This window comes from Amblyomma mixtum, chromosome 10 (genome assembly GCF_055824585.1).
Source record: "Amblyomma mixtum isolate Tamu chromosome 10, ASM5582458v1, whole genome shotgun sequence".
NCBI lineage: Eukaryota > Metazoa > Arthropoda > Arachnida > Ixodida > Ixodidae > Amblyomma > Amblyomma mixtum.
Genome location: NC_143021.1, coordinates 120,540,445 through 120,554,599, shown reverse-complemented (window position 1 = coordinate 120,554,599; position 14,155 = coordinate 120,540,445). Strand labels below are relative to the sequence as shown.

At 46.8% G+C, this 14,155-nt stretch overlaps 1 protein-coding gene across 2 annotated transcripts in view; it reads left to right on the top strand.

Moving 5' to 3' along the window:
* Positions 1-10,956, top strand: part of TSG101 (tumor susceptibility gene 101) — a 50,478-nt gene extending 39,522 nt beyond the window's left edge. For both annotated transcript variants that reach the window (XM_089562542.1, XM_089562541.1), the window contains exon 11: positions 10,580-10,956. In XM_089562542.1, coding sequence (XP_089418668.1) covers positions 10,580-10,660 — 81 coding nt within the window. In that variant the 3' untranslated portion in view covers positions 10,661-10,956. The remainder of the gene's footprint in view (positions 1-10,579) is intronic.
* Positions 10,957-14,155: the final 3,199 nt, after the last annotated feature.

Here is a 14,155-nt window from a genome sequence, read left to right as displayed (position 1 = left end):
TGCCTTAAGGGGGGACCCTGGTCTTGAAAAGAAAATTTTATTGATCTAGATATAGCAATGAAATTTTCAGGCCACATGTATTTTTGTGTGCTGATTTTAGATATGTCATTTAATTTCGTGTAAAACAATTCCTTGAGCACTTGTGCAATTTTTATGCAAGTCTTTTGGAGAGAGCATATAAGAAAATTTGCTGCAGGAAACTCGCTGAAATGCATGCCATTGGGTTCTCTTGACACCAAGGAATGCAATAAGGGTAAAATTATCATCCTGGCTATCATAGAACTTGAGTCATAGGGTACTGAAGCTGCCACTTCAGAAACAGGAATACACACTTTTCTTCTCATTTCTGAAGCGACAACTTCAAAACTCTATAACTTAAGTTTTATGATAGCCAGGAAGACAATTTTACCCTTATTGCATTCCTTGGTGTCAAGAGAACCCAATGGCATGCATTTCAGCGAGTTTCCTGCAGCAAATTTTCTGCAATACTTTTCCCAAAATACTTGCATAAAAATTGCACAAGTGCTCAAGGAATTGTTTCACACAAAATTAAATGACATATCCAGAATCAATGCACAAAACTACATGTGGCCTGGAAATTTCATAACTGTGACTTCATTAATAAAATTTTTTTTTCAAAGACCAGGGTCCCCCCTTAAGGGAAGGAAGGAAGATGGGAGTGAATGAAGACACTGTATTCACTAGACGCGCCTTTGTTCATTCCAAACCATCGAGCTGGTATGGCGGAGTGGTTGCGTGCTCGTCTCACACTCCGGAGACCCTGGTTCGATTCCCGAACTTGACCAAATTCCTTCTCGGTTTTATTTATTTATCTGGTCTGACTAGAAAACTTAATTAGGCTAATCGGTTAATTAAGCAATGAACTAAACTCAGTTCCACTTAGTTGGAACATCACTATACGATCCCTTCAATTGGTTGCATGGTTACTAGCCAAGGTACAGTTGGCCCCGTTTGAAATTCGCCCACTGTGACGTCACGACCGTTTCGACCAATTGAAAAGCTTGGAATTTCTGTGTACAACTCCTGCTTACAACGATGAGGCATTAAAGGCTTCCGCCTTAAAAGGCGCCATTGAAACTGCAAATAACTGGCGGCCAAACACGCGCCAATGGTCAGTCATTGCCTGTGTGTGAGCCGGCTGGGAGAAGCATCCCCAATGGAAGCGGGGGAGAGTGACAGCGTCGAAAGTGAAGCTAATGTGGATGAACTAGCGGTAGCGATTTGAAGAGTTTGAATGCCTTGCTGGCCGTGCCGGTAATGCGGTGTGCGTCGCCCGCCGAGTCGGCCTCACCTTGTGTGCGGCTACCACGTGCAGGCAGAACCAGGTAGCAGACAGCGCGGCTCACACATTCTTTGCGCACGTGCACTACTATACTTTCGTCGTTGAATGGGTCCAGGAACCATAGATGACTGTCACGGGTTCGGTGACTAGTCGACATCATCACCGAGTCCGGACAATGAGGGGGTGGCCGTTTGATGCCCGGCGTAGCCGGTAAGCAAACGTAGAGACTGAGACCGAGGCGTGTTAAGAGGTAACAACAACAAAACAACGTTTATAGTTTCGATTGAACAATGCGGCAGCTTTCACAGACACATAATTTACATTCTACAAAACAATTGCGGAAAGCACATAGCAGTAAACACACTGAATTAAGTTATACATTGAATATTTCTACACAGGTCAGAACACAAGTGAGAGGCCAATTAGATACATTCGATCAAAAGTCGGAAGGTGAACAAACATACAGTGAACCGGGAAGCGCGGCTACAGTCCATCCCAAACACGCAGTCAGTGCGGCCCCCGAAGGCGACGTCCGTCCAGGGCAGCTTGCGGTTTCGAGGATGCGGTGCGGCGGCTCGGAGACCCGGGAGTTCGCGGCGGCAGCGTTTCCACCGACGAGCGGACTGAAGTTCGTTTCCATACGGCCCCCTTTTAAAGCCCTCGGGCGCTAGCGAGCGAGCACTCGCGGCGCCACAGCGTCGGCGTCAAAAAAACGAAACACCAAAAAGCGCAACAAGAACACGTAGGCACCTACGCTTTGACTCTGTATGGCCGCCATCTTCCAGGAGGAAAAAATTAACTCACAACTAAAAAGAAGCCCCAGGCTTCGACTCTCGATTCGGTGACCTTGGAAACGCAAAAAAGTAAAACAACCAAAAAGGCAGTCACTTAAGCCGCAACTTCTTTCCTGCTAATGGTCAGCTCCAGACTTCGGCAGTATCGGGGTCGACTTTGAGCCGCCTCCACTTTCGCAATGCGAGGGGTTGTCTAAATAACTGGAAAAAGCGTGCATGCATTCTTGCTCTTCCCGAGGCACATACAAAGAAACGCGGATGCATCAGTTTTATACAAACAAAAGAAATTTACAGGCTGCCGCCACTTCTGTGACAATGACGTTGTCGGAAACACCACGATCAGACGCAGCTAGATTTGCGGCAACGCGTAGTTAACGCATAGTTGGGTGGATGTTGCCTCAGATGACTACATTCGGGCGGACCACAACACAGCAGAGCCGAGCTCTGAAATTGCAGAAAAGTGCTCTTTAAAGCATGTTTACTTTACCCTGGAGTGGTTCAGATAAAAATACAAATGATGGCGGGTTAAGTAGAACAGTTTATTGCCTTTTGTTTCCGAAGTTTTCATCAAGGTGATTTTTGTTTTAATCAAGGTAGGGTTAATGACGTCCTAGTTGAAATCAAGAGGAAGAAGTGGGCTTGGGCAGGGCATGTAATGCGAAGGCAAGATAACCGCTGGTCCTTAAAGGGAGACTGAAGCACTTTTTCTGAAAATCGGGCTGGCAGCGGCATCCTATAGTTTTTCATGCTGTATACTGGAATATCGCATCCAATTAAGGCAAAAACAAGCGCGAATTGCCTTTTTTAGCCGAAATATGCGGCCTGTGCCGCGGGGCACGCCGCGCGGCGCGCCGCCGCCCGTGATTGGTCAAGAGAGGTCGTGACGTCACTTTGAGGACTGGAGAAGCTGCCGATGCGGATCCGGCGCTGCGTTGAGGGCAGATCGCAGCTTTCCGTGTCGTTGTAAAAGCGAATACGGCGACTATTTTTTTTTACTGGCCACCGAAGAAAAGGATACTACAGTTTGCTCATTCCACGTATCGCCTGAAACCAAAAAAGACACAAGCAAAAAATTCTATGCCTAGCACAAGCGTACGCCAGCGTCAATGACGCGATACAGACGATGCGTAAAAGGTGCCAGCACAACATCGGCTCGTATTCTCGGAAAGGAAGGGGTGCGAACAATACTCAAGTCAATTACCACCACCGGACGCCTCCTGGCTCGCCCGGAAGAGCGTCATCCTAAAGAAAAGGCCCAAAGCACTGTGTAAATCTTGTTCTCAGTACCCGGCGTTGCAGGTTGGGGCAAGAAAGTATTTCAAGTGAACGATGAAGGAGCACAAAGTTGGTGTCAAAATTAGCGAAGCGCAGTGGCCAAGCACTGCGAGGCATGTGACCACAAGATAGTGACGCAATCATGGTGCGCTGGAAACCAAGCCAAATACGCGCACAAATACGCTTCACTCCTGGCGCGTTCAGCAGATGCCAGAAAATATTAATCGCTGCCTCGGAAACGTTCGCCCTTCCTAGATTTACAGTTTAGGTTCAGTGAAGTAGTTGCCAACTATATGTGTGTTTAAAAGCCAAGCTAGCTGCAACTCGCCCGCTGCCACAACTTGATGAAGAAACCGAGTAAGGTTGCGGTGTTTTTTTGCAAAAACTTGGTTGGCATTCATTTCACTCATAAATTTGCATCCGAAATCAACGTCGAACGCTTTCATTTTAATTGCTTAGCTAGGATTAAACCAGATGCCGCATATGAAGAGCTTCGATGCTTGCTTGCTTTGCTTTATTGTGCTTTGCTCTGCTTGCTTGCTTGCTTGCTTGCTTGCTTGCTTGCTTGCTTGCTTGGAGACGTCGAACCGAGTATAAAATCACTAACCGAGCCTTGCTGAGCACGTCTCAGGTGGTCTGGCCGCACCTAAGCTGAGGAGAGCGACACATGCTTAAGCCTCTATAAGGTTTCTTCAGGGGCTAAGTGAGCATGTTTCTACTTTTAAAAGAGGCGCTTCTTCGGAATGGTGACACGCCTCTTATGCGCGAGGAAATCGATGGAACTGTGTCATGGTTCAGCCGCGCCTTTTCGACAGAAATCTCCAGAGATCACACTAGGACAAGCTCTGCCTGTAGCCGCTTTTACGAAAGTGTTTCGAGCAGAGTAAGCTTGCTTTAGTCGGCTTGAATTCTTTGTAACAGCAGCGGGCGGTTGCGCTGCGAGCTTGTTGTCTTGCGGAAAACAGTGGAAGACGACACAGTCGCGGCCGTAGTTGTTCGTGGACACGAACGCAGAGTAGTACCTGTTGAATCTGATTCTCAAGGTCGGCTGACACGCTTTGTACGTCGCAACGCATGCAGCACGAGAAACAACGCGCGCTGAAAGCGCGCTCGTGTGCGCCGAAGCATCCCCGGCTCCTCAACATGACGTCACGCTGGCCGACATAGACGAGGTTTCCCTCTCCGCTGTTCCCCTCTCCTGCGCTCGCGCGGGGCGCGGGAAATTTAAACATCGCGTTTTTAATTGGTGTTTGCGCCACTGTTTTAGCCAAAATCGAGAAAATAATTTCACAGACGTGATCAGCAATGACACTACTTCAAACCCCTAGAAGGTTAGCTGATTCGAAAACCGCCTCAGTATCCCTTTAAGGGTAACTGACTGGATTCCAAGAGAAGGCAAACGTAGCAGGGGACGGCAGAGAGTTGGGTGGGCGGATGAGATTGCGGGGATAGGGTGGCCACAGTTGGCAAAGGACAGGGTTAATGGGAGAGACATGGGAGAGGCCTTTGCCCTGCAGTGGGCGTAGTCAGGCTGATGATGATGATGATGGCCAGCATGTCTCGTGCTCCGAGGAGCGCACTCTCCGCGTTTTCACTCGGACATAAATGAGGGATAGGTGTTGCGGTTGCCGTGTTGGCTGGTCGTTCCTTTCTTGTGGTCCATGTGGGACGTCACATTGAATGCCCTCATTTTTCTGCTCTTGGCTGCCTGGCACCTGGCGAGTCTGTTGGAACTTCCAAAACGATTTCGCTTATCGCTGAATGTCGTGCGACATCTGCCTTAGCTCCAGCCTTAGAAATGCACGGCTCCGATTGAGGGCAAGCTGTAGTGGTTATGTGTCATGCCAAGTGCCGCACTCTGCAGTGATGAAGTGTTAAGAGATGACGTAACTCGTAGCGCAAGATCTCAACTTCAACGATTTTTTTTCTCGCTTTAAACTAAGGTCACCTTGATTAAAACTTCAGAAATGAAAGCCATTGTGCTGTTCTACCAAACACACCGTCATTCGTACGTTTACGTGGACCACCTCAGGGGGAAATGAGCTGGCGTTTATGATTCGTCGTCATAGGGAACGGAGCGGTGATGGAGGGGCCATGGAAATGTGCACGTATGAAAGAGCCCTGTTGTGCTTGTCAAAGTGACTCTGTCGCGCACTTCAGATGTGCAGAGGTGGATTGTAGAAGATGAGACACCTTTTAATGCCTGTCATGTGATCCACTGAGCAGTTGGAGCCATGAAGTGCAAAGGAAGGCAGGGGACGAAGTAAACACTTCCATGTGCCTCTTTTCGGTCGTCTGTTGCGTTACTTTGCTCTGCAACTTTTTAACATGCATGGCTAACTAATTGACTTGCATGTACCGTAACTTCAGGTATACAGTCCACGGGCTATACATGTCTAGAAGCTGAAAATTTGCGCACTTACTATAGGCGCGAACAGTACAGTATCTTTCAGTATCACTGGATATGGCATGAAGTTCCCTTATACTTATTCTGTTATGAAGGTATACTTTCGCTTTGCATGCAGACAGATACATTTTTATGTGCCAGTTGCACACATTATTGCTTCTGTGGGCTATATGTATCCGGTGTGGACAATGTACTGAACAAAAATTTCTTCAGAAGAAATTGAGCCATGCTGATGGGTGCGGACTGTATATCGTAAATTATTCGGTGTGGACAATGTACTGAACAAAAATTTCTTCAGAAGAAATTGAGCCATGCTGATGGGTGCGGACTGTATATCGTAAATTACAGCGATTAGCACGTCCAGCTCTATGCACTGCTTTAATCTTGTCCTCTACTTTTAAATGTTTCATGGGCGCCACTGTGAAAACATCTTCAACACTTCACATTCAAACCACACACATACCTGCAACCTCCCTAGCTAGCTTGTGCTTTTTTATTTTTTCTTCGTTCTTGCCACCATGTCGTAAGAGTGCATGGCAATCTGTAGTGACTACATGGTGCCGGCCTTCAGCCATGGTAATCACACAGGGCATGAAGTTATAAGTCATATGACTTGAAGTCATAAAACACCAGACCGAGGAACGCCGTAACCAGTCACGCTATGGCAGCCAACTCACCGATGTGACGCCAGAAGAAATAATCTTTCTAGACGTGCTCATTTTATATGAGCACTGCATTCGAATCAGTCACTTTATTCCCGATCCACAGCTCCAACTCCAAAGTGCTTTCAATTTTTGGTACTTAGGAGAACTGTGCAGGCTCTGTTCACCTCATACTGGGCGATTCATGCACTGGGGGACACTACACAAACGATTGTTTTCCACTTTTCACGTCAGCAGATCTATTGCACCAAGGGTAGCAGCTTGCACTGTGGACACTCATCACCACTCAACTGCTTGAAATTCTAGAGGCCCGTGTACTGTGCGATGTCAGTGCACGTTGAAGAACCCCCAGGTGGTCGAAATCATTCCGGAGCCCTCCACTACAGCGTCCCTCATAGCCTGAGTCGCTTCGGGATGTTAAACGCCATAAACCAAACCAAACCAAACTCAACTGCTTAATGGGAGAAGCTGGTCTTAGAAAAAAAATTTGTTAATGAAGTCATAATAATGGAATCTTCAAGAAATATGTGTTCTTGCTTGCTTAATTGAAATATGCAATATAATTTTATGTAAAACAAGTCCTTGTGCACTTATATGATACGCTATGTAACTTTTTGCCAAGAGCCTTCAATAAATTTTGCTGCTGGGAACTTGCTAGGATGCATGCCATTGGCTTGTCTTGACATCACATTATGCAACAAGGGCAAAATTATCATCCTGCCTATCATAGGAGTTGAGTTACAGGGCTTTGAATTTGCCACTTTACAAACGAGAAGGAACTGATGATTTCAGAATCCTATAATTCACCTCCTATAACAGGCAGGATGATAATTTTACCCTTATTGCATAGCTTGATGTCATGAGAAACCAATGGCATGCAGTCTAACAAGTTCCCTGCAGTAGAGTTTCTTTCAAACCCTCGGCAAAAGTCACCCAACGTATTGCATAAGTGCGCAAGGACTTCTTGTGCATAAAATTAAATTACATACTTGTAATCGGCACGCAAAAATGCATGTTCCCTGAAGGTTTCATGGCTGTGACTTCATTGATAAAAATTTATTTCTAAGACCCTCTTCCCCCCTTGAGAACAAAACCGTGTGGGGGCACCACCATTGCTGAAAAGTGCAAATCACCCGGTGGGTGATAATCGATAATTGTGTTTTATTTTTTCGTTTGTGATGAGAGTTCCTAGTACAGACACTGCTGCCATGGAGTGACAGTGGTCCTAGAAGTCTGAACAGAAAGGCGTGTCGCTGGCATGGCCATGCTGCATGCTGCAAAACATCATTGAAGGGTTGGAACAGCCATGTTTCTGGGACGTCATCCAAATCATCGTTTTTGGGGTGCACGTGACATGCACAGGGACGCGTGCCTCATTAAGCCTCCTCTTCGATGCCAGAAAGCCTTGGCTGCACATGTTTGCAGAACTAATTCTCACAGAATGAAAATGGGTGCTTTTGTATAACACACAGACAAAAGAACTTAAGTAAAACGCTCTCCGGGGCATGTTGGTTCATAGCTGGCAAGAATTAAAGCACAACAAGACGACACAAAGAAGGAGGAAAAAACGACAGGACTGGCGCTAACTTGCAACACTTTAATGTCTTCATAAATCGAATATGTCAGAGTGGGAGTGCATGTGTTAGCACCCCGTCGATCATGCTATACAAAAAAGAATGTCAGTTTTTAGATATGGCATACCATAAAAAAAATTGATTTTTCGCGCCCTAACTAGGGGTGCACCTATTATGCGAGTGCGCCTATTACGCGAGTAAATACGTACTATCTGCTGAATCACCTGTTCTTGTTTTGCCGCATTCGAGTTCCTACGCACGTGCTTTCTTCAACTGTGTTCACCCCTGTCTGTCTTTACACCCCCCCTCCCCCTTGTGTGTGATATATACGCGGCGGTTTATGAAGACAATAAAGTGTTGCAAGTTAGCGCCTGTCCTGTCGTTTTTTTCTCCTACTTTGTGCCGTCTTGTCGCGCATTAATTCTTGCCAGAAAAGATCTTAAATTAATAAACTAATTCTCGAAAGCCAGAGTGGCAGACGAGTTTGTTACACGAATGCATCGCTTGTGTGAGATTTTCAGTTATACGACGGTTTTATGCGGAAAGTCATAACATCGAGGTTCTACTGTATACGTGTGAGAACTGGACACGTCTGAGCCTGCTAGTGCAAGTGCAAGCTGAACAGGAATACCGGCCAACGCTCCATAGCGCGTCATTTCTGCGCTTGGCCCAAGATGGTTGTCGCAAAGGCAGTTTCCCCAGCTTCTACGGCAGTGCCGTACGTGTAGGTACCCTAGGTGCATACGCCACAAGCAGGTGTTCATGGAGTCATCACTTATAAGCAGTAGCTGTGCAATGACCCAATCATCATCATCATCATTATTTATTTACCCTTAAGGGCCCTTGGCATTACATAAGGGGGGGGGGGGGGGGTAGCAGCAGTTACATAATACAGTGGTCGGTAATCATCAACCAGAAATACAAAGTGCAGGGTTCATGGTCAACATTAACATTATCAACATTATCAAAAGTATTAACATAAGAAAGACACAGCAGCTCAAGAACGACTTGGAGAGAGATAAGAAAAAAAAAGCACATGCACACACTCATAAACACGACAAAATAACTCAGCCCTTGAAATGTGCTGTTAACAACTGCCTGAATTTATTGGGTTCTATTTTAGTAACTATGAAATGAAAATCATGAAATCTATGAAAATCACAGTGAACACCGGCCATCGGTGGTCCCACAGATAGCTCTCACACGCCACAAATACATTGGCTTCGCATGTAGGCCGACAGCCCCAATTTCTGATCGCCATTTTTGCGCAACATCGACACTGCTTCAAAGCATTGTCTCATTTCTTCTTGTAATGGTTTGTGTGTTAAAAAATACATGACTTTGAACGTGCCTGTTGTGCCATTACACCTTGTCTCTACGGTAGAAGTATTAAAATGCTTCAAAATTGCCGTATGAATGCGTGTAAGGGCCGCACCCAAACATTCCACGACCCACGAAATACACGCTCTGCTGCGTCCCCGATCAGCTCTGGCTGCAAGCAACGGCGCGCACTTTGAGGGCTATTCCTGCGTTGGTTGCGGGAAGTATGGGTGCGGCCCTTACACGGATCTTTTTTTTTTTTTTAATATTTCCTTCGGGAAAACAGGATGCGGCCCATACGTGGGTGCGTTTATGCGGTATGTTCAATTTTGCGAGTCTGAAAATTTCAGGAAAGTTTACCTCACCTCAAATTTCAAGCGGGGTTTCCTGAAAAAAAAAAAAAAAAAACTGCGCCTATTATGCGAGTAAATATGGTAATTGCAGTGCCTGAAGGGATTAGAAAGCATTTAGCGTGCTGGGTGGCACGTGCGAGAGACTGCATGCTAGGAATGGTTGCCATGGCGGTGGAAATGTAGTGTGACTAAGCAAGCAGTGTCAGCCTTGGCACGAATGGCACTGCATCTGTGACAGTGAGACGCGCCACCAGTCAGAGCATCCATCTCTGCTACGTCTGGTGTCTTACCAGTACTCGCCTATGGGGCAGAAACGTGGAGGCTAACAAAGAGGGTTCAGCTTAAGTCAGGGACAACGCAGCGAGCTAGGGAAAGAAAAATATGATAGGTGCAACGTAAGAGATCGGAAGAGGGCGGAGTGGGTGAGAGAACAAACGGGGGTTAATGACATCCTAGTTGAAATCAAGAGGAAGAAATGGGCTTGGGCAGGGCATGTAATGCGAAGGCAAGATAACTGCTGGTCCTTAATGGTAACGGAGTGGATTCCAATAAAACGGAGAGTTGAGCTAGTTGGTACATGTTGCTGGGAAAAAACAGCGCTAAGTAGAAGGACAAAGAAAAGAGGACAACAGGACCGGCGCTTCCAAGAGAAGTGGATTCCAAGAGAAGTCAAGCGTACCAGGGGGCGGCAGAGAGTTAGGTGGGCGGGTGAGATTAAGGAGTTTGCAGGAATACGGTGGCCACAGCTGACAAAGGAGAAGGTTAATTGGGGAGACACGGGAGAGGCCTTTGCCCTGCAGTGGGCGTAGTCAGGCTGATGATGATGCCTGGTGTGAGTGTGGTAGTAACAGTGTTTGCCCCGGTTTGTCCCCCCCCCCCCCCCCATTGCAGCATGTCCGGGAGCTGTCCAGGAAGCAGTTTCTGCTGCGGGCACTGATGCAGAAGTGTCGAGAGAAGGCCCAGCTGCCGTAGTCTGGGACCCCGGTTTGGCCGCTGCTCCATCAAGACAGGCCCACGTGTGGAAGAAATCTGTTTTGATGAAGTGGGCTGGGCAGTGTCCTCTGGTTTGACTCTCTGAACAACTTCAGGCTCCAGAGAAATGACACACTTGTGCGTGCAGCAGCAGCTTCTTTTGTAATGCGCAAGCTGCTCAGTGAGTGACTTCTGTTTGCTGCGCACTTTCCGTTCACATTTAGAGCTCTGGTCATTCGATGGAGGTGGCCATGCTGTAATGCCAACCTGAATTAAATGATGATGATGGAATACGAGCGGCAGTGTGTTCTGTGATTTCTACGCGGAAATTAGAGGCAGGTTCAGAACACTACACAAAAAGCTGCACTAAAGGGTTGGCCCCATGCAATTCAAGAGCTCTGGCTGTTAAAGGTGCAGTGAAGAGGATTCTGAACTTGTCTTTTTGCCGCGGGAACTCCATCTACACGTTCCTAGCATTCTTAGAAACTGCGACTTATTGCCCTGTGTGGCCGATTTCCCCAATTAAGTCGAATTAACGTCCGGCTCCCGCCTTTTTCTTTTAATTCTCCCCCATACGGTGGGCGGAGTCGACCAACGCGTGGAGTGCCTTTCACCCAGTCCCGTGGAGGCATTGCTTTCGCTTTATTTTGTTTTTTAGGTTTCCATGAATAAATAGTTTCATTCGCAGATAATATAGCCGCAAAATAAGCCCGCAGAAATAAAAATACGCGCGGACTATTTGCTACTACGTATTACTCCGCTGATGGCAGAGCGGCAAGCCGCCACGGGACTGGGTGAAAGGCGCTCCATGCGCTGGTTGTCCCCGCACCGTACGAGGGAGAATTAAAAAAAAAAGGTGGGAGCCGGGCATTAATTCGATTTAATTAGGGAAAGCGGCCACACAGGGCAATAACTCGCAGTTTCTAAGAATGCTAGGAACGTGTAGATCGAGTTCCCGCGGCAAAAAGACAAGTTCAGATTCCTCTTCAGCGCACCTTTACGGTGAATGTTTCCAGCCTATGCGTAATAGTCGGGGCTAGGCTGGCAACATCGTATGTTTACTAATTTGTTTTTGAGGAAAGGAATGGCACAGTAATGGTCTCACAAATCAGTGCATACCTCAACCATGCTGGACACCTCAACCATGCCACATGGGGAGGGAGGGGAAGAAGTAGGAGGTGCCATAGTGGAGGGCTCCGAAATTATGTCCACCTGAAGTTCATTAACATGTACCAACATTGCAGAGCACATGAGTGCCTTGTTACATTTTGCCTCCTTCGAAACGCAGCCGTCTCAGCTGGGATTGAACCAGCATCATGTGCAGCCACAGCAAAGGACAAAAGGACCGTGTTGTGCATGACTAGAGGTGTACACCTGATTCAAGTGTCTGTCTGCATGATGGTCTGTCCCTTTCAGTCCGTAATTCCTTCACGGAACAAAACATTCCAGATGTCCACCCAGTGAGACTGCGCCTTTTCTTTCCTTTAAGCTAAAACTTGGGTCCTTCTTAACAACATTCTTAAAGAAAATAATATAGCATTGAGAAGTGGGCCCGCACCAAAAATTCCAAGGGACTCCAAAATTTTTGGAAGTAGCCCCGTTCCAAAAAACGCATTAAGGTGGATTAGTGGGTGCATCAAGATGGATTAGCTAGTGATAATGGTATAATCCCATATGATAATGCAATGGAAGGTACTCGAACATTGTACTCCTAAGATTTTCATATTTTGCAGTGCTGATGTCATCACAACTCACTCAACGAATGAAGGACTTTCGTGACAGAGAAACCTGGCAGTTTTTGCAAGAAGACAGCTTAAGTGCTACCACATTGCTATCAAGTGCTATCACAGGTCCACACTCTATGGCTCGAGCATCCCTCGATGCTTTGGGCGATCGGATGCAGCCTCCACAAATTAACCCTTTCAGGCGCTGTTTTTTGTTTTGACTGAAATAAATTATTTTTTTCACCTAAGTAGTATATTCAGGCCTCAAGAAAGGGAATTTGTTTGTTTTCGAGCGTGAAAGACCAGCAGGTCAGTTCTTACAAGGATGTGGAGAATTCCGTACAGTGTCAGATTTGTTAGAAATAGTAACATCGAAATATTCTCTAGTGTCAGGTAAACACCCTAGGGATCGCGGAATCACTTTGTGTTTTGAAGATGCACATTACGCTCGAAATTGAGCAAAAACAATCGATGTTTTCACTCGCGGCACAATCTGTCTGCTCAAAAATGGCGGACAAAGTGCTACCTAGCTCACTGTTGTGTGAAATATTACTTGCTGCATTCACTACATGATACCAAAAAAGCAGCCTATTTGCAACAAGAAGGGTGCTCAATTTGACTGAAATGATGAAATCACTGTTGAGTGCTCCATTTTCTCAGAAGAAGCTGTAAGTTTGGTGCTTACGCAATTGTGTACAAAGCACCTGAAAGGGTTAAAGATGTTCATGTCTCCATCTATGCTACTATCACTTGTGGCATTGCCACACACTGGGGCCGCCTCGAAGCTTCTTCCTCAGTCGTGTGTTAGGGTCATGGCATTTGCAGGTGAAGCTCCTTATCAGTCACACGGAGGCACAGCGTCGGGCAGAAACTTGGGCGATAAACTCAGCGCGTGAACAAGGGGCCAGGGCTTGCAAGCAGGAGAGGCACGCGGGGAGAAAGAGGCCTTCAGAGTTCCCGGCAAGAGCAATCGGTAAGGCATGTACGAACCCCGACGTGCAGGCACGCAAACTCCCATGCTGCCTGTCGAAGACGGCAGGATCCTCAAGTTTGTCTGCTGCCTACGGTAGTGGCACTGCACCCACTTGAACCTTATATTTTGTGGACCTTTTTTTTTTTTGCCGAATAATTCGGGTCTAGCATGATTTTCCTGAGTAAAATTTCTTGCGAAGGTGACAACTGCCTTAGAGGGATGGTGTGTGTCACATGAGTGAACTTGCATCACCGCATGGAATTCCCGAACCACCAGTAAATGATTTGCACAGAGGAACATCTGGAATAGACGAAACTGCATAAGATCCAATTTTTCATTACACTCGGGCTGCACGTGAAGAGCTGAAAAGTAAAACAGGAACCAAAATGAAAAATAAATGCAAGTGAAATCACCTTGCACATGTTCACAGTGTTAAGCTCCGTTAAAGGGACACCAAATAGGGACATCAAACTAGCAAGACTGAGGGATTGTTACCCGGAAACACTACTGACCTTTTTTCTCTGTGCGGAAAGGCGGCTGCATTGCTGAGAAAAACCAGGAAGTCTCACAACCGTTCCACATTCAAAGCGGCTGCAAAAAAATGAACTGCCGTGATGTCACATCTATGATGTCTTTGCAACTCCGACCAATCCAGCGGTGCCTGTGTATGTGGCCGTGCTTGCAGTGGCGGCAAGTACTCAGCCACACGTAACCAGCGGCATTCGCGCGCGACCGAGTCAGTTTCCTCTTTCTGGCTGCCGTGACGTGTTCGTCTCACCATGTAACACACTGTACCCC